The sequence below is a fragment of the Tamandua tetradactyla genome, chromosome 4 (assembly GCF_023851605.1).
Source record: "Tamandua tetradactyla isolate mTamTet1 chromosome 4, mTamTet1.pri, whole genome shotgun sequence".
In the NCBI taxonomy this organism is placed as follows: Eukaryota; Metazoa; Chordata; class Mammalia; order Pilosa; family Myrmecophagidae; genus Tamandua; species Tamandua tetradactyla.
Genome location: NC_135330.1, coordinates 38,812,159 through 38,838,823, shown reverse-complemented (window position 1 = coordinate 38,838,823; position 26,665 = coordinate 38,812,159). Strand labels below are relative to the sequence as shown.

The 26,665-nt window shown below is 39.6% G+C and overlaps 1 protein-coding gene across 2 annotated transcripts in view; it reads right to left on the bottom strand.

The window, feature by feature from the left end:
• RGL1 (ral guanine nucleotide dissociation stimulator like 1) overlaps positions 1 to 26,665 on the bottom strand; it is a 286,004-nt gene that overhangs the window by 15,052 nt on the left and 244,287 nt on the right. For both annotated transcript variants that reach the window (XM_077157204.1, XM_077157205.1), the window contains 7 exons: positions 22,709 to 22,812; positions 20,917 to 21,001; positions 15,894 to 15,983; positions 12,423 to 12,509; positions 11,085 to 11,117; positions 7,976 to 8,097; positions 5,503 to 5,592 (listed from right to left, as the gene is read on the bottom strand). In XM_077157204.1, coding sequence (XP_077013319.1) covers positions 5,503 to 5,592; positions 7,976 to 8,097; positions 11,085 to 11,117; positions 12,423 to 12,509; positions 15,894 to 15,983; positions 20,917 to 21,001; positions 22,709 to 22,812 — 611 coding nt within the window. The remainder of the gene's footprint in view (positions 1 to 5,502; positions 5,593 to 7,975; positions 8,098 to 11,084; positions 11,118 to 12,422; positions 12,510 to 15,893; positions 15,984 to 20,916; positions 21,002 to 22,708; positions 22,813 to 26,665) is intronic.

The window sequence follows — 26,665 nt, the reverse complement described above, 5'->3', positions numbered from 1 at the left end:
CAGATCCAGAAACCATATCCTGAGTAGGATAATTAAGACTAAACCCCTATTGAAATTGCAGAATGATATGTCAAAGACAAAAGAAATTATTGAACGCAATGGGGAAGTGGCCATAATGTAAACAAAGGAACAGTAATGAAATATGTAACAGACAACTCAAAAACAACAATAGAACTCAGAATAATATCTTTAAAGTTCTGAGTGAAAATAACAGTTCCTAGAATTTCATAACCATCAAATACAGTTCTAAGAGTGAGGGCAAAGTAAAGACTTACTCAGACAAATACTGGGAGGATTTGCCATCCTAGTAACACTGAATGCACACTGAAAGAAGTGGTAAAAGGAAGAAAGGAGTAAGATGCAAGAAAGAATAGCATACAAAGAAACTCATAAATGGGGTTAATCCCCAATAAGCATTAACTGTATAAAGTAACAATCATAGTAGAAACAATGAGGATGTGCTTATTTTTATTAAATATTTTATGAACTATAAGCTTAAATTCCTAGACACAAACATCTGCCTGATCTCCATTCCCCCATCTCCAGCCCCTTTTTTCCATATCCCTTCCTTTCATGGATCTCCAAGCACTACTTGGGCTATAGAGGTAAAATCTACATTCTGATCCCAATTCATAGAAGAAAAAAATAATGCCACTGTCTTACTGTTTCATGAATTATAAGGAAGACTACTGAAGGTTGCTAACTCGTTACCTGAGAGTCTCTAACTTAGAACTAAACTGTTCAAAGACTAAAGATTCTTCCATCTCGGCAATTCAGTGAGGTCATTCTGCTCAACCCTAACTCAGTACTAGGCACTCTGACATTCAAACCAGGCACCCTTTTGTCCAAGACTCCAAAGTTTTCTCCAAGCTCTTTGCATGATGGATCGTTAAATGCAGGGAAAGCAAAAGTACATTTTCTGGGTTTGTAAAAACTGCTAAGAAGATCATGAAATCTTTTCAAAGAATGGTTTACAAATACCTTTGCACATATAAGAAATAAGATGGGAGGCATATGATCTGTTTTCACAATATATCTTCAAATTCAATTAGACAGACCAAGGGCATCTCAGTAAGATTTCACCAATAAGAGGGATGCACTGCATGCATGGCACCACACCCTGACGGTTCCGCCTCCCCTGGATTTCAGATTAACGTCCTCCTAGAGGCTAAACACAGTGCCCAGAGAGGACCCAGGTATTACAGCACCCAAAACAATAAATATGGATATTTGGGTTGGAAAGGCGTAGCAGAGGAGCGATAATGTAGGAATGAGGTAAGAAAGAAAAGAGCAGAAAAGAAAAAGATAGATCTACTTGTACTGAGATATTTTTTTTCCTTAGGGACCTTTGATTCCCATTGCATGTCCAGAAATTCCCAATTCTTTATGATTCTTCATAAAGATTCCTGGACTCATTTGTCAGGGAACCTGATTTACTTTGCACATGTTGATCTTATCAACTCACAAGGCTTAGCCAGGTGACTTGTCCAAAGAGACCTCATTCTCCCCATATTTGTAGAGATGAAGAGATAGCAAGATACAATGGAAAATGTTCCTCAAGAGGTGCCTCTAAAGGCTCATTAAATCTGGTGTTCAGGAGGTCCAGGGAAGGTATCTGAACAAAGAGAGGTTTGGCAAGCAATCAGGACTACCTTCAAAATACTTTCCACAAAGCTATATGTGTCAACCCAATCCTCAAATGCCTCATATCACCTGATATCAGGTTAGCTGCCTGAGGAGCTTCTGATTCTGGGAGATTATGCATTCCACACCCCATAAGGGCCTTTATATATTACACTGGAAATATGATAATGTCCCAGGTCATGTGCCATCCCTGCCTCCTCATTTCAATGTGACTCACTGGGGTAGGTGGAGGTATGGTGCTGGGAAGTATCAAATGCCTACAACACTCTGAATTGTGAACAAAAACAAAAAAGCCCCAAAAAGATAGTAATAGAAAGTTATTTTTTTCACAGAAAATAATGGTCACTTTTCAGGCACCTATTGTAAACTAGGCATGTTTCAGGAGCTTTCCAAGCCTATTTAGAACTCAACAACAACTCCGAGGCGGACATTATTATCCTTGCTTAGCAAATTACAAAACAGAATGCCATGGCCCACTCTGCCATGATAAACCTTCCAATATTCCCTCTTGGGTGTTCTCCTTCACCCCATAATTGCATATCGTGTCACCCAAAAGATCAGACAGGCATATGTCTTCAAAAAAGAAGATCAAGTTTATTAATCAAATACTAGTCCTTGTTTCCTTGAATTAAATTTCTTAGCTTTCATTAGATTCATTTGTGTAATGTGTCTGCGTCGAATAGATCAACTTTGTGTCAGAGATTGGGTTCTTTCAAGGTTCTCTGGTATATAAATAGCTACAATCAAGGCCTAACTATCTAATTTTCCTCCTTCCTCCCCACCCTCCTCTTCTGCTCTCCTCTTTTACCTCCTATTCCACCTTTCCTCCTTACTTCTTCAGAAAGTATTTTCCAAATGAGGTGGTATGGTAAAGATGTTATGAACTTGACTCCAAAGCCAAATCTTGGGTATGTCCAGAGCTTCCCATTGCTAGCATGCTCTCTAAGCTGTCTGTGCCTCCCTTTTCTGGTCTGAAAATGAGTATAATAGCAAGACATATTTCTTAGGTTAATTTGAGAATTGGATGAGAAATATGTTTTTCTAACACCTGATTAATTTATTCATTCAATAAATATCTATTAGTCACTTAATAATAGGCACTATTCCAGGCTCTGGGAAAATAGCAATGGACAAAAAACAGACACAGATCCCCACCTTCATAGTATCTATACTAGATAATAAGCAGACACATATACTATACAGTAGGCCAGATGGAAGTACGGAGAAATCCAAAGTAAGAGGGAGAGAGAGGGTACCAAGGGAAGGTGAAGTGGGCAGATTACAGTATAAAATCAGGTGGCCCGAGGGAAGGCTCCCTGAGAAGGTGACATTTTGGAGATCTGAAGGAACAGAGGGAGTGAAGCACTTCGGGATCTATAGTGAAAGGATTCTAAGCACCTAAGCAGAACAAATGGCAAATAAAAATGAGCATACTTTTGGAAAGTTAATTAAAAAGTACTGACAAAACACGGCAAGCAAACTCACTGCCCTTCCCCTCTCTATGTGGGACATGACTCCCAGGGGTGTAAACCTCCCTGGCAACGTGGGACAGAAATCCTAGAGTGAGCTGGGACTCAGCATCAAGGGATTGAGAAAACCTTCTTAACCAAAAGGGGGAAGAGAGAAATGAGACAAGATGGAATGTCAGTGGCTGAGAGATTTCAAACAGAGTCAAAAAGTTATCCTGGAGGTTGTTCTTACGCATTGTTTAGATATCCCCTTTTTAGTTTAAGGTGTATTAGAGAGGCTAGAGGGAAGTGCCAGAAACTGTGGAGCTGTGTTCCAGTAGCCAAGTCTCTTGAAGATGATTATATAATGACATAGCTTCCACAATGTGACTGTGTGATTGTGAAAACCTTGTGTCTAATGCTCCTTTTATCTACAGTATGGCCAGAAGAGTAAAACATATGTATTAAAAATAAATAAATAATAGGGGGGGGGAAGTATTGGCAAAGTCCCTTGAGGGATGGGAGAAAATATATAGAACTTTAAGCTTTACCACTGGGGAAACCCCTGATACTGTGTCAAATATTAGGGACTCTCATGTCAATAGGCCAAGTCCATGATCCTGAGGCTTGCTTTTGTAAAGCTCATTTCTGTAGTTGAGAAGGTAAACCTACCTATAATTATGCCTAAGAGTTACCTCCAGAGGACCTCTTTTGTTGCTCAGATGTGGCCTCTCTCTCTCTCTCTAAGTCCAACTCTGCAAGTGAAATCATCACCCTACCCACTACGTGGGACATGATATCCAGGGGTAAAGTCTCCCCTAGCAATGTGGGCCATGCTTCCCAGGGACCAGCCTGGCCCCGGCATCAGGACATCAACAACGCCTTCCTAATCAAAAGGGGGAAACAAATGTAACAAAATAAAGTAACAATGGCTAAGAAAAGTTCAAATAGAGTCCAGAGGCTATTCAGGAGGCTCTTCTTACACAAGCTATAGCTAGATATTGCTAATTACCATGGCTTGCCAAACCCCAACCAAAACCATTCCTGTTAACCCTAAAGAACACCTAGGGCTCTATCGGAGAGTCTACAAAAATTTCACATACTAAGATTAGTTTCTAGAAACCTACAACATCCAGATGGGTTCCTAGCCAGATAAGCCCTAAAACCCAGAGGGGCCAGCCTCTCCCGAATAACAGCTAGTTACATTCCCTTATTCCATATTATCAACAGCCCTTTCCAACATGAAAATTTAGAGTGGGTATAGTCCAAATACCCCTAAAGACTGAGAGAAGGATTGAAGAAGGAGTTAGAAGATAGGATTTAACAAACGAGCATGACTGCTCAATCATTACATTGCTACTTCTTTTAGTCTCCAGTATCTTGGAGCAGCTAGAAATAAACACCTAAAATTGTGGAATTATAACCCATACCAAAATCTGAAATCTGTTCTATAACTACTTGTTACAAGGTACTTTGAAATTTATCGCTTTTCTGTATATATGTTATATTTCAACATTAAAAATTTTTTTTTTAAATGAGCATATTAAGTGTATTCAGGTGACTGGAAAAGAATAAGCAGAGTGCGTGGGAGAAGATGAGGACAGGCAGGTAATGCTGCAGGTCCTGTAAAGCTCAGTGATGGACGTAAGGACTTTGATTTGACTCAAAGGAAATGGATGTTATGAGATGAGCCATGGTGGACACTGGGCATAGAGGCCAGAGCCATGAGCAAGGCGGACAAGGTTCCTGCTCTCAGGCTGCCTACACTCCAGTGGAGGGAACAGTTAAAAGGAGCGAGAGTGACGGGGTGGACAGCCACATGAGGGAGGCTGTGCTCTCAGGAGGGAACATTTTTGCCAGCATCCGAAGGAACCTGCCACAGGAACAACAAGTGCAGAGGACCTGATGCAGGAACAAGTCTGGTGTGTCCAAAGGACAGTGAGAAGGCCAGCACGGCTGGATCTTGTGGACACAGGGGAGTACAGAACATGAGGAAGTTGGCCTGGAGCGTAGAGGGGCAGATCACGTGGGGTCTAATAAACTAGGATAAAGAGGTTTTTAACTTTGTTTTAAAATAAAACCATCGGAGGTTTAAGAAAAATAATCTAGTAGACTTTTTAAAAGACGGCCCTAGCTACTCAGTGGAGGACAGATTATTGGGGGCATTGTGGAGGCCAGAAGACGGCAGGGACATTGCTGGAGGGGTACAGGCCTGAGACGGTGGTTCATGCTAGAGAGCCGTGGAGAAGAATGAACTGATTCAGGAAGAGTAGTCCATGACCGAAAGAGAAGCCCTTTAACAAGTGAGCTAATTGTTCCCTGTTTTTGCCCTGGTGGGGGCGAGCCAGCTTGACCCTCCCCACTGTGACCGGCATCTCTCGGGGCCCCAGGACCCCCAGGCGACACTCACAGGCTGAGCCTCTTCACCATGCTCTTCCGAGGCTTGGGCGAGGTGGCGCTGGCGTCGGCAGCCACTTCAATCTCGCAGGAGAGGCCGTAGCTGGGGAAGAGAAAGGTGTCCATTAGGTCAACTCTCAAGAACTGAGGAACAGAGTCAAACACGCCTGATTTACTTAGATTATGTCTCGGAGTGGGTGTCTCATTATTCAGAATAAAGATATATCCTGTGTTAGCCAGATTTTACAAATTTATGTTACGTGCCTCTTCCCCTCAACCCACCACTGGTATATAAATTGAAGCTACATATGACTCAAAAACAAGGATTCATATGCATGGGCAGCATCGAAATCTGACTCTACTCTGTACCCTGGTCATTCTCATCCTTCTACTGAGCCAAACGAAGAATCATTTCTTCTCTACTGCTTCTCTTATATTACTTTGCATATGTGTGTGTGTGCACGGGTCTGCACACACTTTCCCTTTATCCATGGGACATTAAGGAAAGGATTTTGCAAACTCTCTAATCTTTGATGAAGAGAAATAAACAGTTAAATTATTGATAAAGATACATAATTGCCAAAAAGATTTCTAATCACCAAAACATCCTAAATCTAAAATGTTCCAGGTTCAGACATCTACATGCCAGGAGGATATAAATGCCACCAACACAAGAGGACGTCATATCTTTCTGAAATGCCTTTCATGAAAGTACGTAGCCCTAGCTAGGAGATGTGCATGGTTACCGGATAGATGGCAAGGGTGAGTGCGGTGAATGTTAGCTTCGAAAGCTGCTATTTAGGTGTGTTTCTTTTTTTAACCTAAAGATATAACCAGGTATGTGCTCAAAGAGAAGTACTCAGTGACATGGGAATTATTCAAATATTAACTTAAACTGAAAGGTTTTTAAATAAACAAGATAAAAATGAGGTCTGTTTAACATGATTCTTTTAATCAGTAAGAAGTCAATTACACAGCTGTTATTCTGAGGCTGGACCTTCTAATCCAAACCACAAGCCACGGTACACCTGTTCCATAGGTGAGGCACACATACACAGAGAAACTGCATTCATACAATCTGGTCATCAGATCAAAACTGAAGAGAGACAAGAACTACCTTGTTTTCTCTGTGGCAAAGAGAAAAACGTCACTAACTGAAAATACTCAAAATCAAAGATTTTGTTTTAACATAATAGGTACAAACCACTCTGGAACTGAAAAGGACTTCTGAAACTGTCGGTTTGTAAATGAGGAAACAGGAGATTACATGATTTGTCCAACCTTCTACAACCAACTTCAGAACTTAGACTGTAGTCCAGCAGAACTTATTTTCAATCTAAATTGTCCTTTACTAGACATAATACATAACTAAATTTAAATTTTCTCATTGGAAAAAAATATATATGTGTATATATATATATATAGCTATCAATTTCACCATCCCTGACGATAAACTGTAAAGGAAATTCCCTGTGCTACAACAGGGATTGGCAAACTTTTTCTCTGAAGGACAAGATAGTGTAAAAGCAGTCATAGAGAAGATGTAAAATGAATGAGCTATGCTCCAATAAAACTTTATTTATGGACACTGAAATTCAAATTTCAAAAAATTGTTCCAGTCACAAAATGTTCTTCTTTTGATTTTTTTCCAACCACTTAGAAACGTAAAAGCATGTTTCTGGCCTGCAGGCCCTAATTTGCCAACTACTAGACTACTGCAAGACAAGGCCCTTGTGAGCCAATATTCAAGGCACTTGGAGTAAATGTTTCTTTCCACGCTCAGCAACCACGATTTTGAAACTTGCCTCATAAGTCCCAGACGTAGCAGAGTTCTCACTGTTCCTCTGAGCGTGAAGCAGTGTCAGGCCACCCGGCCTTCGGGCGTGTTCCTCCTCTGTCTGGAATGTTCTCCAGTTCTCCTCCTGGCAAAATCTTATCTCTCCTTCACAGTCCAGCCCAAAGGTTAACTCCTTTATCATATCTTCTCTATTCATCCCCCACCCTCGGCCAAATGAATGCTCCTGCTCATAGTCTCATATTTTAGTTGCCTGTCATATTTCATTTCTTCATAGGTCTGCCTCTTCTGCTAGACTGAAAGCTAGTACTGTTAACCACAGTAGTACACACAGACGTGATGGGGCCAGTAATAACGATGGTGGTGATGATGATGAAAAGCATTTTAACTGTGCTTTCCTAAACTATTGTTTATTTAATCCTCACAAACAAACATCATACAGAAGAGTATGCTGAACACTGGGAATAAGTGACTTGTTTAAGCTACAAAGATAAGTAAACTGCAGAGCCGGAACCTGAAAGCAGATCTTTGTGATACCACTTCTTGGCTCTTCCTGCTGCGTCATGCGTTGAGGACCCAGAACCTAGTAGTTGCTCACTAAATGGTTTTTAAATAAATGACCCAATGAAGAACTGGACACAGTATTCTACTTGCTACCCCTCAGCTCCACCTTGACAGATAATATGCCTACCTTTCCTCCTCTGTTAAGAGCTGTTGCCTCTGAAACCACTGGATGAACTTTTGGTCTGGAGTCATACAATAGCTGTTGCAGGCAGACTGTAAGAGCTTTATTTGGGCAATCACTTCAAATTCCTGATGCAGAAAGAACACCAAAAAGAAAGAATAAATAATAAAGCCAAAAAAATACAGGTCTCTCCAACATGAAAACATGCCTCATTAGGATAAAAGATGGAGAAAATCACATATGATGACTCTGAAGCACTACTCTTTAGAAATCAAATTGCTGAATACCTTAAAAATTCTAACTCTGACTCTTCACATGCTCAAGTAATTGGTCAATTTTCTTTTCTCCTTGAGAAATCAATTTATGTGACTAAAATAAGCTATTAAAGCAACCCAAACTTGTTCCTATCTAAAACTACAGTGGTTTCCTTTTTTCATTTCTGGGTAGAAAAGTTATTTTTAAGTTTGGGTATTTTCTAAAAGATATGGAAAATTTATATTTATACTTCCTAAAAGATAGAGAAATACTTTAAGTAATGGAACTTACAAATTCTCTACCCGCATCTTCTTCAACTCTTACCCCTCAATAAATAAGTTTGGTAGGGTTGTAGATCTAAACAGTTCAGGGCCTCATAAACTTGAATGTTTAGATTTCCTGAATCCTTCAGTTTTTATTACTCCAGTAAATTCTTTAACTAAGTCTTTTAAAGCTCACAAGAGAAGCAAGTATATAATCAGGTCCGAAAGTATTTATACATCTTTAGATGCTTCAATAGCCAGCAGTGGGTGTTGATGTTAGGTTTTAAACTCAAACTTTCCAAAGTTTAACATCTTAGTCTTAAAAGGAAAGAGATTACCATCCGTGGTTATTCTGAAGTTAAAGGTCAAAGATGGGTAACCATGGAGGTGATAACTGAATTTTGTTTTTACAATTACAGGACACAGCAGAAGTAATTCAAGACACAGCAGATTTCTTGGGTCATAACTTCCCATCCAGTGACCTCAAAGAGCATTCATCATCATGCTAAAGAAGAAAGAATACCCTACAAGGGCCAGAAGACTTATATATTCTTCTGGGTATATTATAATTATGTGTTTGCTTATCTACCTCCTTCCTGGATTGTAAACTTTATGAGGGCATAGAGCTCTCTGTTACAATCCCCAAACCTATCATAGTGCCTGACCCATGTTAGGCATGCAATCAATATTTGTTAAGTGAAAGAATGAATGGAATGACTAAAGAACAATGAGAGTACTACAGAGTGAAGTTATTATTATTATTTTTTACACAGGCAGGCTCCGGGAATCGAACCCGGGTCTCCAGCATAGCAGGCGAGAATTCTGCCACTGAGCCACCAGTGCACCACCTGTGAAGTTATTTTTTACGCACTTATTTTCCTTTGCATCTTTTCAGTATCTATTTTAATATACCATTTTAACACAAATACCAAAGCAAATTTTCAAAGCTCTGTTCTACTATCTACAGAAAAATTTAAATAGATGTCAAAAACCCCTTCCTATACTAACAAGAAAGAAAAAGAATAATAACCCACATGCAGTAGTGAAGACAATTTCCTTTCTCTCTCAAACAGACATCCAGAAATCAATCATCTTTATTTACTCTTTGATATTACTTGCTATTAATAAAAGTCCCTTCTATTTAATAGGTCAAACTTGTTATTGCTGAAAGAAATTTGGGCTTTAAAGTGAGGCAGAACAGGACGTGAACCCAGGTTCTACTATCTCTCAACCCTGATAAGATGACTTAACCTCTCTGAACCCTGGTTTCCTTGCCATTGAATTGGGAATGATAAAAATCCACCTCACAGGGTGGATTTTTAATCTTGTATAGCTGAATGTAATGCCTGGACAGATCCCACAGTATATTAAGCAGATAATCAGAACTATTGCCAAACTCCAACCAAAACCATTCCTGACAATCCTAAAGAACACCCAGGGCATTATATAAGATTCTACAAAGGTTCCATGCACTAGGGTAACTTTCCAGAGACCTACAACCTCCAGATGGGTCCCTGGACCAGATAAGTCCTGAAATGCAGAGGATCAGCCTCTCCAGAACATCAACTAGTTCCATCCCCCTAACCCATATTATTGACAGCCCCTTCCAACAAGAAAAAGTTAGAATGGTTATAGCCTAAATACCCCTAAACAGCAGGATAAAGATCAAAGGTGATAGTGGAGTTATACAGAGAAGATAGGGTTTAACAAATAAGTATGATTGCTGAATCATCATATTGATATTTCTTTTAGTCTCCAGTATCTTAGAGCAGCTAGAAGTAAAAACCTAAAATTGCAGAACTGTAACCCATACCAAACTCTGAAATCTATTCCACAACTAATTGTTGTGCTGTGTTTTGGAATGTATCACTTTTTTGAATATATGTTATTTTTCACAAAAGGTTTTTTAAAAAGTTGATTGTAATGATAAATGCACAGCTATATGATGATATTGTGAACCACCAACTGTACACTTTGGATGACTACATGGTACGTGACTATATCATATATATCAATAAAAAATAATAATAAATTAATGGCATATACTGATTGTACCCTTTTGCAACTTTTGTTCTTTGCTCAGTATTATGTATCCCAGGTTTTTCATATTGATACATGTGATTCTAGTTGATCCATTTTTAGAGCTCTGATATTCATTCCATGAAAGTACTATGTTGTTGGATTCATTTTCCTGATAATGAACATTTAAGTTATTTCCAATTGTTTTGTTTTGTTTATAAATAATGTTACTAGGAACGTGCTTGTACATGTGTGACAGTTATTTGGTGGCAAATTCTTGGACATATAATTAATGAGGTATAAAATATGCATATACTCAACCTTACAAGATATTGAGAAATTCTTCTCCAAAATGGTAGCACTAATAAATATTTCTATTAGTGAAAAAAAAATCTACCTCACAAGGTTCTTGGGGAATAATGTGTAAGAACATGTCAAATACAATGGTATTATAAGATAAATGTTCAATAAATGCTAACTCATTTTTTCTGTTTCTAAAAAAAAATTAAATTACCACTTATTAATTTTTCATTCCCAGATGAAGTAAAATGGAAAACCACATCTAAACCTCTACTTACCCTTCTTCTTTTTTCAAAGTTTATCAGCCCACCCTGAAAGAAATAAAAATAAAAGAGTAACTAACCAAGCTACTTTGAAGCATAACCCTGTGTTGTTCTAGGTCACATTAAAATACATTAAGAAATGATAAAGTCACATTTATCAATCAAACTATAAATATGACTACCATGGAGGAAGAGAAGCATCTTTTGCTTCAAGAAAAACAGACATTTTAAAAATTATATTAAGACAGGACAGGCAGACAGCCTTCTCTTGAAATTTTCCAAAACCAAATAAAATAATAGTTAATAAGGAAATTACTGAATAGCATTCAAGAGCCGGAAAAAGGTAAAGCTTGAGCAAATTATATGGATTTTTCCTTTGATCCAAAGCAACAAAAACAGATGGTTATTGACTCATACTGGAAACCAAATCGACAATGATTTATCAAAAAGGAAGTCACTTCTACATAGCATCATGAAAAGTTAAGTTTCAATTCTTCATCTCCCTAGCTCCTATTCTCAGTAGGCCTAATTTAACTTCTAAAAAACCGGTTACTCCCCTCAAAATTCCCCAACACTGCTGGGTGTTTCCGGAGATAAGCTGAGGCACAGGATGTGAAGAGACATAGAGCTCAGGAAATACAAGATGAATGAGCAATGTCCACAACATTCACGATAAACTTGAAGGTAGGTATATGTTTAATAATTGCTACTCTTTCTAATTATGACAAGGTAAAAGCAGGTTGACTGCAAGTAATAACAAGGGACGTGAGATGAGCTTAAATAAGCGATCCTAAAACCTCATTTCAAATTTCTCCTCCACTTAGCTACTAAAAAGTAACGTTTGACTGGTTTTCGCATCTTCTTCCATTCCCTGGAAAACAGCCTGAGAGCAAGCTGTAAGACCAAAAAAAGAGATACCTGAAGCAAAGATAATCTAGAAATCTGACCGAGTCCCTACCCCGACAGATATAATAATATTAAGGGCACATTAGCCTCTCAACTCCATCTGCCAAAGTCTTATTCAACGCCAAGGTCTTGCTCAAACCCACTGCTTCATAATGATTTTTCTTCATATCTCCTTATGGAATTAACATGCCCTCCTTTGTTCACTCACTGCATTTCTGTTTGAATTTCTAATACCGCCATCTATCCCTGTCGGCTTTCAAACATATTCCCCACTGGATTCTGAGCCACTTCTGGCGTTACACATCTTTGCATTCCCCTTCGTATCTAGCACATAGCTAGATATGTACTTAATGGGCACAGACAGCCAGATACTGACAGAAGGAAAGTATTCCCTTGGTATCCAATGAGAAGGATGAAGGTACATTTCATCACCTGCACAAAACTCACCTCAATGTAGTCTTGCAGAGCCGTGTCCAGCATGGTTAGGTCAGTCAGGAAGGTGCCCAAGTAGGGCACAGTTCCCTGCATCACACCCTGAAGAGCAATCAGAGCAAACAGGCTTTATTGTTGTTGAAAAGGTAAAGGTTTCAGTAACTCCTACAAGAGAGCAAATACCTATTGCAGCTAGATTTAGAAACCAACCCACTTGTAAACGGGAGCAGCAATTCTTGAATGGAAGGATAAGCCTATGACAAAGTTCGGAGAACAATTAAAGGCCATTTAAGGCCTAATACAGGGTCATTAGTGCTAACTTCCATGAATGAAATCTTTAAAGCTCCTACATAAAAAAGTTTAAAACTCCAACATCTAATGCCTAACTTTCAAAGGAATGAAAACCAAGTCTTAAAGCCAAAAGATCTTGCAAGCATACTAAAGGGTGTTCATAATTGGGTTTTATTTTGCTTAGGCTCAGGTCAGAAAGGACCTCTGTTCTCTTCCAGGGCATGCGAGCACCTGGCAGTTTGGGATGGCCCTGATCTCATCACCTGTATGAAATGGGTAGCAGCATCCTGGAGCAGATGTTCCACAAGGGTATGGGGTCATCATGAGAATGCCCCCTTGGGCTAAACTTAGTAGTGACCAACTTACAAAGAAGATAGGAGGGAAAGGGAAAGATAGTAACTTTAAAGTGGACACCTGGCAAATTCTACGTTATCCAAGTGATGAAGATACACACTACCTGTGACAGCATCAACATGATGCCAGACACCATGCTGATGTTATACACTTTCTTATGTGATATGATGAGAGGACACTTCACCTCTGTGATGTTCTTCCCCAAAACCCATCACTCCAGTCTAATCACTCAAAAAACAAAAGATATACCTAGATTGGGGACAATCTACATGAGACTGGCCAGTCCTCAAGACTGTCAAGGCAATGAACAACAAGGGAAAGCTCAGAAAGTGTCACAGACCAGAGGAGATTGGGAAGACCTAGCAACTAAATGGAGTATGGGATGCTGAACTGGATCCTGAAACAGAAGGAGGATACTAATGGAAACTGATGAAATCCAAATAAAAGCTGGATTTCAGTTAATAGTAATATACCTGAGTCAGTTTCTTAGTGTTGACAGATGTGAGATACTTATGTAAGATATTAAAATGGGGGGAAATGGGTATGGAGTTACAGAAACTATGTATTATCTTAGCAAACTTTCTATAAATCTAAAATTATTCCAAAGTTAAGGGTTTATTTTAAACAAAAAAGGCCCCTTGGAAATGAAACTGGATGCACTTCTACCTACCACTGCAAGTCGATACTATATTTATTTCACCAAATTTCCTTTGAAATCATCTCTGTTTCAAGGATGATTTCACCCAGTCACTAGCCATCTGAAGAGGAAATGGAAAGGGGCTTCCATGGCCACCCTAGCCTAAGCTCCTTAAAGGCACTCATGAAACTTCTGCAGAAAAACGAAGTCTCAAACAGGGCAAAGCCAGCTGCTTGACCTGGGGCTGGCTGCTTCCCCGGCCAGACATGCTGCATGAGATGCACACCAAGGAGGAATCTGTCCTTCAGGAACTCACAGTCAGCTGCAGTGCGTCCTTTCCCATTGTGCATACAAGGTCTCATCCTGAACTAAAATAATCTATGTTTTTCCTTTGGTAACAGCTATTTTTAACTTGTCTTTGAACAACCAAAAAAGTTTGAAACAAGGTGAATGTTTTACAGGCTTTGTGTTGCGGAAGAGTCTTATCATTTGTAAACAATGTTTTTGATTTATGTCCAACTTTCCAAAGGAGAAAGTCCTCCTCAAACTGGCAAACAGGGATGAGAATGCATCGGCTCCAGTCTGACAGACTCTAGAACTCTGGATTTCCTCCCTCTACGCTAAAAGCTAGGAGAGTTTAAAACAAAGCTGGGGATGATAACTATCCTTCAGTCTTAAGAAGGAGGCGTGATTACAGCTCCATATGCTCCTCTGAGTATTGAGAATTGAAAAATATTAGGTTTGGAAATGAGAGCTGGAGCATGACTAGGGGAAAGAACCTCTGAGGACAAGAACCACTGATGGAATGGAAGCACAGAGGAAGGAACCTCTGGGGACAAGAACCACTGACGGAATGGAAGCAAAGAGGAAGATACCTCTGAGGACAAGAACCACTGATGGAATGGAAGCACAGAGGAAGGAACCTCTGGGGACAAGAACCACTGACGGAATGGAAGCAAAGAGGAAGATACCTCTGAGGACAAGAACCACTGATGTAATGGAAGCACAGAGGAAGATACCTCCGAGGACAAGAACCACTGATGGAATGGAAGCACAGAGGAAGATACCTCCGAGGACAAGAACCACTGATGGAATGGAAGCACAGAGGAAGATACCTCCGAGGACAAGAACCACTGATGGAATGGAAGCACAGAGGAAGATACCTCCGAGGACAAGAACCACTGATGGAATGGAAGCACAGAGGAAGATACCTCCGAGGACAAGAACCCCTGATGGAATGGAAGCACAGAGGAAGATACCTCCGAGGACAAGAACCCCTGATGGAATGGAAGCACAGAGGAAGATACCTCCGAGGACAAGAACCACTGATGGAATGGAAGCACAGAGGAAGATACCTCCGAGGACAAGAACCACTGATGGAATGGAAGCACAGAGGAAGATACCTCCGAGGACAAGAACCACTGATGGAATGGAAGCACAGAGGAAGATACCTCCGAGGACAAGAACCCCTGATGGAATGGAAGCACAGAGGAAGATACCTCCGAGGACAAGAACCCCTGATGGAATGGAAGCACAGAGGAAGATACCTCCGAGGACAAGAACCCCTGATGGAATGGAAGCACAGAGGAAGATACCTCCGAGGACAAGAACCACTGATGGAATGGAAGCACAGAGGAAGATACCTCCGAGGACAAGAACCACTGATGGAATGGAAGCACAGAGGAAGATACCTCTGAGGACAAGAACCACTGATGGAATGGAAGCACAGAGGAAGGAATCTCTGAGGACAGGAACCAAGTCACCCTGGGAGGAAAGCCAGGGCCAGTCACCACGGACCCTAAGCTGATGACGGTAGTCATTCCTCTGCTCCTTCACAGAACAGAAGACTGGGAGGCGTCAGCTTCTAAGTGCAGAAGTAGGCCGGGGAAGACAGCAAGAGCGACAGAAGTCATCATAAAAATTTCCTTACTTAAAAAAAAAAAAGATCAGAAACATGATTTGCAACTCAATGTTAATTTCCTACTGGGTCAAATGGGGTAAATGATATCTATCCTACCTATCTCTCAGGGCTTCTAAGAACCAAATAAGGTAATGAATGGGAGAACTGTTTTGAAAGCATGAAGAGCCACAAGATTGAAGGTGCCAAGACAGTGGGAGGCTGCCCCCCCTTCTTCCCTGTATCCTCCCCCATCCCACAGGCTGCCCCTCTGTAGGCTCTTAGGGAAGAAGGATGGCCTCCATACCATGTCCTTCTGGAGCTGAAGCCGCCTCTGAGTTCGTTTCTGGTTTTCTTTCACACTACTGTCCAGGTTTGCAAATTTTGAGGTTCCTTCCTAGAAAACAGAAGCCCACACACAGAGGACAGGGATGGAGGATGAGACTACAGAGAAGTGAAGGGGCATCTAGTTCTGGTACCCAATCCATAGGCAACTATCTGAATGTTATGCAAAATGAAGATGCGTCCAACCTCTAAGAGCCGAGTAGCTCTCTGGGCTGTGTACTCAAATCTTAATTGGCTTGTCACAAGTGGACTATCTGTAATAAGGGCTGCTAGAGGTCTTGGACTATCCTGGTTTATTCCCTATTTTGTAAGAAGAACCCCTGATTTAATTATAAAATCAATCATCATACAAGGCAAGCAATTCTAGGAAATGGAAAGAATTTTACACATCCCAAATTTCACCCAACATAATTACATGTCCTGGAAATGAAAAGTTCTTCCTCTGTACATTTTGTGAGTTCTTGATCTTGGCCTGAAATGGATGTGCCAGCATTCTGTGAAAGAAATGTGACTCTTTCTGCGGTATTTCTTGGCTAGATGAAACTTTTATACCGGAAGTTTTCTGAGGAAGTCCAATATCATGATACAGCACTAATCCATGAAAACCAGAATGTTCATGTTTCTTCCCCTCTTTTTCACCCTAATCAGTCGTCCCAAGTTTTCCCTCAGGTTTGGAATTCTTACAAACCAATCTTCCTCCTGGTGCTTCAGAACAGACAACTAAACTACCCTTTCTTTCCTCCCTCCCATTGTAACAATAAACCCTTCTCCATAATGACTAATCTTGAATTTGCTGACTAAACATAAACTGTTTTCAGTTTTGTGGTTTTGGGGTCTTGTTAAGTTCTCATTTTTCAGAAACTGTATGAATAGGAGCCAAATTTCACAATTCAGTAGTGTTTCACCTCTGATGCATAATCTATATTAGTTTTTTCTTAGTTATTCCTACATTTATTATATTACCATCACGTGAGTGACCCTTCACTATTGTATAACAGAAAAAGGAACTTTTTTTTTTCAGTGATTTGGCCTCACTGATGGTGGTGAGACACCACCATATTCCATCATCACTAGCCTTTACCAGGGTCTCAAGGACTTCCCTGGGGATAGAATCTATAGTGACTCATTATCTATTTCAGTTCTTCCATCACAAATGATAATAATGAGCTCTACTTCTAATTAATGGTCTCCTAATTCTTCCAAGAGGTGAATGAAATGGCCTAGTATTTGAAGATTCCTGTGCTAGGTGGTTGTGAGTCCCTCTCAACTTCTTGAGAATTTGCTTAGCATGATTAATTCCAGTTGCTCAATCATTGGCAGAGGTTATAATGTATGGAAATTATTGCTGACATATTTAAAATTCTTAAAAATTTCTGAAAGTCTAAAGGTTCATGAGAATCATAGAAGAGAAGATCTTAAAAGAGCACTGAGGACAATTTTCCCAGTGGCTGAAGACCTGAGATGAGGAGCTGAAAGACTTGCTGATTCCATGACTTCATGAGAATGTGATTCCATCGCTTGCTGGTGCACCAAAGAAATTAATATCAATTCTTCCTCATGACGTGTCAACTGAAAATTCACATATTTGCCACATCCAACAGTTACAGCTCTTTCCTTCCTTGGCCTTAAACCTTCTGCTCTATAATGTCTCACACCAATCTACTGAATCGTCTTGAAACTATTACAGGTTTTCAGGATTGCATCACTGGCTCTTTCTCTCTTCCTGTCTCCTTTACTGCTCATGTGCCTGCTTTCTCAGGATTCCTCTTCTTTCTGCCAAAGTCATGTCTTGTTTCCCACCATATTCAATTCTTAGAAATACTGTCCAATCCCATGACTTCAATCATCATCTATGTTTGGATGAATTCCAAATATCTTCCACTCTCTCTGTGTATATCTCTCACTCCCTTCTTCTCTCTCCTCCTCAGTCCTTCTCTTTTCTTCTTACCCATACAAAAGCTCTCATCTGAGTCTCACCTTCTGTCTCCTTCTTTAGCAGAGCTCAGCTGCCATCATCCTCTTGTTTCAGGGCTTCAGAGGGGCCTCTTCTTCTAAGACACTACACAGGCATTGAATCTATCGCAACAAATATCTGGTAAATTATAGCTCAGAAGCCAATGGCTATTGTTGTTTGAGTAGATCTTCACAATTCTAACAGTCTCCTGCACCAAATGCCTCCTTTAGAGTCTGACTTTTTAGCTCTAGAGTTGACTTTAAAGTGTCTGGGAGCTTTGCTGAACACACATCTCCATTAGAGTCAAATATATGGGCCTCCCTAGAAGTTGTTTATATCAGTTCAGCCAGGGATAATTCCCACTAAGAACGAAGAAGATTTGGTGGCATTTTGCTTTCCTGCTGTTTTTAAATTTGTAGACTCTATGATTCAACTGCTCAGAATTATCTAAATTCCAGAAACCATAATGAGGTAACAGGTTTAAGATAATCTTTGAGAAGATGTAATAACATTTTTTTTCAACAATTAAAAGAAAAGCTACAGATTGTTGCTAAATATTGTTTTGCGTGGGCCATACTATTATAGAGGTGGCACATTTTATCTACCTAAAAGTAAAAGAAAAGGAAGGTCGTTTAAGACTAAGATGACCCAACTATAAATGAGTATAAGTCCAGGAGTGGCATATTAGCAACAGAGGCCAGTATTTTTTCTTAGTAGTTCTTTCGAAAACCTAATACCTTGATTTCATTTTCAAAAACTATGCTGAGAATTAACATCCAGAATTACATACTTCGTATGAAGAATGATCAACAAAGATGGGTGGAAAGGAATATACATATACTTATGGACTGCCCCCAAACATTCCGCTATCACTAATGATGATGCACAGACTACATTTATTCATAGCCAAGTGTTTCATTTCTTTGGGATTTGAGCCATACATAGAAAATTAAACAGGTACTGGAGTAAACTTCTACATTTACGAAAGGTTTATGGGATCTTTAGTATATAGATTTGCTTCTAAGGTTTCAGCCAAAAGACGTCCATGAGGCAACAAGCTGCACAGTATTCAATTTATCAACCTTGGAAAGATGACTCAGGGCTATTGGGATTTGAATGTGTGGCTCCAGTTAGTCTAGCATCATATTACTGACAATGAGACCACTAAGCCATCTCCTTCCAGCCAGATGGGTTTCCATTTAAAGTCTGAAAATTCAGGAGGACATGAGACAGGGAGTAACAGGATCTCAGCAAGCATTGTGCAGCATGCAGTTTATCAGGTAGGTCAAATCCAAAGTGAGACATCCGCATAAATTACACTGCTAATATCATCTACTGCAAGAAGGGTTATCAGTGGGCAAATTACAGTCAATTGGATTGTAAAGCTGCTAAACAATTTTTTTAAACACTTAAGATATACCAGGAACTGTGCTATACATTAAGAGGGATACAAAAGTGTAAAAGGTATACCCTGACCTGCCCTCAAGAGGCTTATAGGCAGGTGGGGGAGACAGATTAAGTGCACAGGCAATTCCAATAGTGTATGTGATAAGTGTCGGGATGCAGAAATGATGGCTTCTCCTGGAAAACATGGGAAGGCAATTGATAAGACTTAACTGTGTCAAAGGATTCTTGGAGAAGAAGCGGCTATGCTGAGACATGAAGGATGAGCAGGACTTAGGAGGAGAGCAATCATGAAGACCACAGTGTAAGCCCCTGCAGGAAGGACTAACTTAAGGTGTCGACTGGATGCCTTTTCTTAGTTACCTCATCTCCACCTGACTCTAGATCCCTACTCCAAGTGCCCCTCTAAGCTCACATACACAACTTATACTTTATTCACTTGTGTTAGATATGCTTACTTAGGTTTCATATACACATAGCTGTCTAATAATTTACCTACGTCAATTTTTAAAACAATTCTCTGAGGTCAGCAGACAAAATACTATCATTGTTTCAATTTACAGAAAAGGATAATTTCTAATTGCCCAGTTCATACCTTTTCCCTTGTAGTACTTAAATATTATTTTGCAATTGTCCATTTTTCCACCTCCCCCATGAGACTGTATTCCCCTTGGGATCAGAGACTGTCTCCTATGCAACTGTATCTCTAACACTTAGCACATGGTGAGTGCTCAATCAAGGTTAACTGAAGAAATTATTGACTTATCTTCTCTAAAAAGCTTTACCTGCTTCGTCTTGCCCCCTCACTCCCAAGTGGTCAGAAGAAATGGCTTTGTACTTAAATGATAAAAGCAGTTTTAGAGTCTCACCAGGATGGATTCACATTTTTGCTCTAACACCTTCTAAGTGTCTGACTTAGGGCATATTACTTACCTCTCTGAGTCTTGGTTATTCTCAAAATATGGATGACAGAATCTACTTTATAGAAAGGCTGTGAGAAAACTGTCTGATCTATGTTAGGTTCCCTTCTACTGATCATTGACAACCTGTTATTTTTACCTTATCTGACGCTTATTCTTATGGTTTAGTGTCTATCTCCACCAACTAGAATGTGAACCCCTGGAAAGCAGGATCCATTCCCAGACTGAACCAATTCTTAGGCATTCAAGAGATGTCCGGAGAAATAAAATGAACCAAGCTATACCTTTACTAAGTTGTTCAGAAGACTGATTTTATCTTGTGTTCAATAAATATTACTGACAGATTGTGTAATGTAGTCCAAATAAAAGATGTGGAATTTGAGGCTTAGGTTCTGACATGCTAGGGAGATGTCTTACTCAGCCACCTAACTGCCAGCACTCAGTATCTGCAGAGTAGTTTGTTGAAGAGTTATACACATGAACATAAGTTTCATAGCCTGGCTGTGTAATAGTGAAGGTAAGTAGGGTAGAAAGAGAGAACTCACAGGACTTTGAATTTTCTTGGCCCCAGACTTCTTAGATTCTATATAAACAAAACAAAAAATCCTGCCTATTAGTCATCTTAGATCTCAGATGACTAACCCTTCAGAGAGCTGAAGGAGTGTTCAACTCTGAACAGTGCCACCCAGTATTCTCACAAGCCTCACCTTCATTAGTAGTTCCCGGCTGGTCAAATGATTATTATGATCTGAGAAGATATCCGAAAGTTCTTCAAACATCAGCATTCGGTCCCTATAAAGCGGTATTAAGAAAATATTAACAAAGAAGAATTAGTAAAGCCTAACATCATCATGCTGCTGTCCTCAGATCCTATGGGTACAGAGAGATGGTGCTGATCTCAGAATTGGTGGGTGATATGAACAGAAATGAAGTCAATGATCTTTTTTCATACAAGGTGTACATGGCCACCTGTGTCAGAAAGGGATATTTGCTAACCATCCATGCTGTAATTCCAAATATAGGGAAGTCACTATCACACCACCTGAAATTTCTCTCTTCTTTTTTTTTTCTTTTTTGGCATGTGCAGGCTCTGGGAATCAAACCCAGATCTCCTGTATGGCAGGCGAGAATTCTACCACTGAGCTATCCTTGCACCACCCCTAAAGGAGGGTTTTTGGTTGTTGTTTGTTTCCTTGGAAATGCAGGGTCCAGGAATTGAGCCCTGGTCTCCCACCTGGCAGGCAAGAATTCTACCACTGAGCTACCCCTGCACCACCTACACTGGACTTTGAAAAGCACATCTAACGGTTTTTCTGACAGATAATGCTGTCGCAAAGAGTCCAAGTTTCGGAATCCAAGCATGTGAGGTCGCATTAGGATTCTTCAGGTCTGTAACACTGGGCATTAAGATCATCTACTTCAATTTTTTCTGACTCTTTACCCATCAAAGAATGACCTAATAAATTATTTTACTTCTCCCAAGTAGAATTTCTGAATGAGAATATGAGCCTTCAATAAGCCTGTCACTCATTTTCAGTATAAACTTATGAGATTCTGGTTTGCCAATTTCAGTCCTCTTAAAAAATTGGATGATCAGTCCCTTAGAGCTTAATTAGCTATAAATGAATTAATGGTACTAAATACCTAAACCTTCTACTCCAGGGACTAATCCACCAATTTCACCAGGGCAGCCCTGCCTGGGGAACCAGCTGGCCTCCTTCCTGACTGAAACTGACTGTACTGCACACAATGCAGACTACAAATAAACAGTTTACACATTCCTCCCTGATATATCCTGATTCCCTGCCTAGTTCAAGCCTAGAAAGCATTGTTCCAGAACTGTCCTTCCATTGCAAAAAAAGTTATCTGGTCTACAAGTAAAGTTCCAGAAATGAGAGAGATAACAAGAGTGAAATAATAAAGAAATGACCCAACTGTTAATTCTTCCCAAGGCTGCACTAAGAAACATGAAGAAAAACAGCATAAAATCATTTCAGTCAGGTACCTAGGAAGTAGACTTAGAGGTCTCTATGTCACTGAGAGAGACTTTAGCATGTTGAAGAAGAAACTGGGACTAAATGGTTTCTTGGTAAACAACAGGAACTAACTTCCTATTTGCATACATTATCCTTTACATCCAGGAATAGCTTAGAACTTGGGAGTCAGGTTGAAAAATAACAAGAGGTAATACTAAATTGCTAGAACTTCATCATTCCCCAACTTATCCCCTCAAAATCTAGGTAAAAAGCACTTCCTTAAAATGGTCCAGAAAAACTTATCTATTGACATACACTGAGAATGGCTTTGATTTCTGCAGCAGCCATGCCTCAAACTTCATTAGCAATTGTGTGTAAAATGCACACTGCCTGGAACACATACAGGCTTTCAAATGTTTCTTTAGTTACATAATATGTGTTCTGAAAGGGACGACCCATAACATTTACGCAGCAACTATTCACCCTGGCCAAAGAAAAGGAGAACAGACACTTGGGAACTTACTTTGGGACAGCAGCCCAAGTCTTTTTCAACCGATAGATGGAATTAGACTGCAGCGCTGAAACGATGGCCCTCAAGGAGGAAAAATTCTTCAGGATTCTACATTCCTGTATGGGGAGTGATTAAAACATAAAAGGCATTTAAATATCAATATTCCAGTGAGTTGGTGGTTTCCTGTTTTAGAGGTATCACAGCTGCTATGAATTCTTACCACTAAATAGGCAGCTGTATAAATACTGAACATCAAAAAATGGCTCCTTACTCCCACCCCAGTCACCAAGACACTTTATAGATTTTGGCACGGTATGCTTGTTTTTCTCCCTCTAATATATTTTTTTGTGTTGTTATTCCAATTTTATAGTTTCCAGCTTTCCTAGTAAAAACAGTAATGGAGGTGAGTTTGCAGAGCTACACTAGAGAAAGCAAACTTTCTCCTGCTGAAAGCATCGAGATGCCCTAAAAATACACATGAAAGATCACTGTATCCCCTAGACCCACAAACTGAACAGGACAGCAGCTACTTTGAGGTCAGATGTATCGTACATCACATGACCATTTGTCTAGCGAGGTGTATATAACTTGGCAATAAAAATTCACCACAAGTTGAACCTTGGCTTTTATGCTCTTAGCCAAGAGGGAATATTTTTATACACATTCATTTTGTTTCAGATTAGCTTGCCCAACAACTATAAATGTTCAGAAACACCTTGGCACTTCAATGCTTCCAAAATAAATTGGGTGTTTAAAACAAAATTCATGTGGCAGTGTTTTAAAATAAAACAGAAAGATAACACAAACATTCTAGATGTCATATTCTAGGTAAGGAGAAAGGCTTTCTACTTCTGAAACTTAAACTACTATGTCAAGCATCGGAAGTCAGCAACTTTGGGAGTCAAAGTTCTACTGAATGAATGACAGGGATAATGTAAAAGTCAAGGAAACAGTCCCATCCATTCTTGGCTGGCATGGAGAAAAGGTGACAGGGAGAATGGGTTATGCGTATGTCAAAGGAGATGTTTCCTATATAACCACAGCTTATAAGTGAGTGCACTGTGTGAGCTAGTGTTTGGTTTTGTGCAGAACATGTAGGGCAAGGGGTCAGAGTGGCTGGACATAAATGCACGTTGCTTAAAGGATTGTTTCACGAAGTAATGCTAACCCCAAGTTTAAAGGAAGAACAACATTCTCTACCTTAGAGGCCACATGCCGAAATCTGGCTACTTAAAACTATGCCAAACAAACAAAACCCCAAACACTTTCTTTAGAGTAAATGCCTAAGAATTTTATAAAAGTCATGCCTGCCCTTTTTAAATGCCTCAGTATCCTCCTCTTACTTTAAAAGAAAGAAAGAAGGAAAAAGAAATGCTCGGAATTGCAGTCAGTCTGGAAAACAAGCCAATGAGAGCATGGTTCAACAAAGGTTCAGAATCCAAGTTATGTTGTAAAAATCAAGAAACTTGCAATAAATAAAAGAACTTGGGCAGATATTTCATGCAAATTGTAATAAACATGTGGAACACATTATTCAGAAAAAGTCTTAAGCCAAGGGTTTAAACAGGTACAAGAGGCATCTGGCCCCATTTCTAAATAATGAAGTCTCTTCCAGGAGATATGATATAAAAGTAGAAAAGTATTATTAAGGCCAGTCCAAGAAAACACAGTATATTAGGTCAGAATCTTTTCTGCACATAAAATTATTATCATTTGTTAAACATCCTCTCAAGAGAAATTGGCTGTGACAAAAGTAGGAAAAGTCAAGTAAATCTTGGCATGAAAGCACCTGTGAGATTCATTATTTTCTTAAGGTACCCTAAACAATTTCAAGGAACACAATATGTTCAATTTTAGGAAACACTACCAGCAAGAGAAGGAACCTTGGCTTTTAGTACATGCTATGAGATTTGTACTATACTTCAAATTAGTCAACTTGTACTTCTTACTATCACATAAATGCACAACTTGTATTTAATTTGGACAAAAAGGCATTGTTGGAACCATAGTTGTCAAACACACAGATGCTACAGATGCTATTTCTTACTATAGACTTCATAGGCAAGCGAATGGATTAGGGTAGATAAATCATTTGCTTTTGAGAAATGTAGAAGACTGTAAATGCTACCATATTTGTGGCAAAACAATATTTTCTTATCAGTCAAAGAATACAAAGGAATTCCATGTTATATTTCACTCAATCAAAACTTTTTTAGTAGTACTTACTAGTTGAGAAATAAGCTCAATTCAGAATAGGAACAATGTAAGTTCCATGAGACACTACTTGTTTCTTGCTCATCTTTTTATATATTAAAAAATCTGTGAAAAAAAAAAAAATCTGTGGCCAACAGACTACCTGAAGATCCAATACAAGGCACATTTTCTGGCAGGATTTTATGTCCTTGCTCTTAAATCAAAGATAACAAGAGAGAATGTGAGAGGCTTAAGCAACATGCCCTATAGATTGGGGTTTAATGAAAAAAACTGACCAGATAGAAAGCAAAATGTAGTTTGGTTAAGGCTTGCCCATAATATTATGGGCTATAGCCCATAATATAGGATAGTTATATAAAAATTATTTTTCAGTATTGTTGTTGATGACATAGTTCTTGCAGATGTAATTTCTTCTGCCTAGGAAAAAAGCACCTTCAAATACCAAAAATTCTATCTACTACTGCAAACTAAATTCAAATGTCACTTCATCCATGAAGCCTTCTATGATCGCCCCATTCAGAAGTTTTCTCTCTCTCCTCCACTCATATAGCACTTATTCCACAGGGCCTGTGGTGGGATGAAGCTGTATGTCCCCAGAAAAACATGTTCTTAAATTTAATCCATCCCTGTGCGTGTAAGCCCATTGTAAGTAGAACCTTCTGGTGAGACTGTTTCAGTTAAGGTGTGACCCAGCTTGTTCAGAATGGGACTTAATTCTATTACTGGAATCCTTTATAAATAGAATGAATACAGAGAGCAAGAGAGAATCACAGAAACAAGAAGCTGAAATCAACAAAATTTGGAAGAGAAGGGTGAGACCAGCAGATGCCACCATGTGCCTTATCACATGGCAGAGGAGCCAAGGATCACTGGCAGCCAGCCCTGAGCAAGAAAGCATTGCCTTGATGATACTTCAATTTAGACATTCTCTTGGCCTCCAACTGTAGGCTAATAAATTCCCACTGTTTATACCCAACCCATTTCACAGTGTCTGCTTTAAGCAGTAGGAAACTAAAACAGGGCCCTACACCCCTACTGTGTAGACTGAGATAATTCCAGTCTGTCTTAGCTTCCATGCCTGACCACAACAGTTCTATTCCGTGTAATTCCCCAAAGGAAATACTGTAGCTTATGCACACCCAGAGCTCACAATATATCTGTTGACCAACTAACTAAATACTGTTCACATTTTTTCAGTCATGAAAAGAGATACTATAAATGAAAGTAATGTGGAATATGAGTAGTATTCTAGTCCAACAGACTAAAGTCTGACACTCAGAAAAATGTAATTCAGGCAAAAGAATATACTTCTCCCCTCCAACTTCAGGTCTAAGGCCCTCATAGAGGCCCTAGATAAATGTGAGATCTGTGTGTCTCAGTCCTTTACAAAAGTGATTCAGGATTCTGAATCAGCTCTTCAAATTTGAACCTGCTCTTCAAATCTGCTTCCAGACACTAGAAGGATGTATGGGTAACCATTTTGGACTGAAGAGCAATTTGTCTATGACTCAGACCATTGGTTTATATTTGTTGAACACAGAGAACAACACTCACTGTATGATGAATACAGAGGGAAAAGCAGACACAGTGCCTTACCTCGGGGAGGGAGGGCTGGGGAGGAGGCGGGAAGAGGGTGGGCACAGGCAAAAGAAGTGTATAGGGGACCATTATTTTTTAAAAAGGAAAAATGAATAAGCTCCCAAGAAAGACAACTTTTTTCCTTACTTTGCACCACCAACAACGACAATGACAACA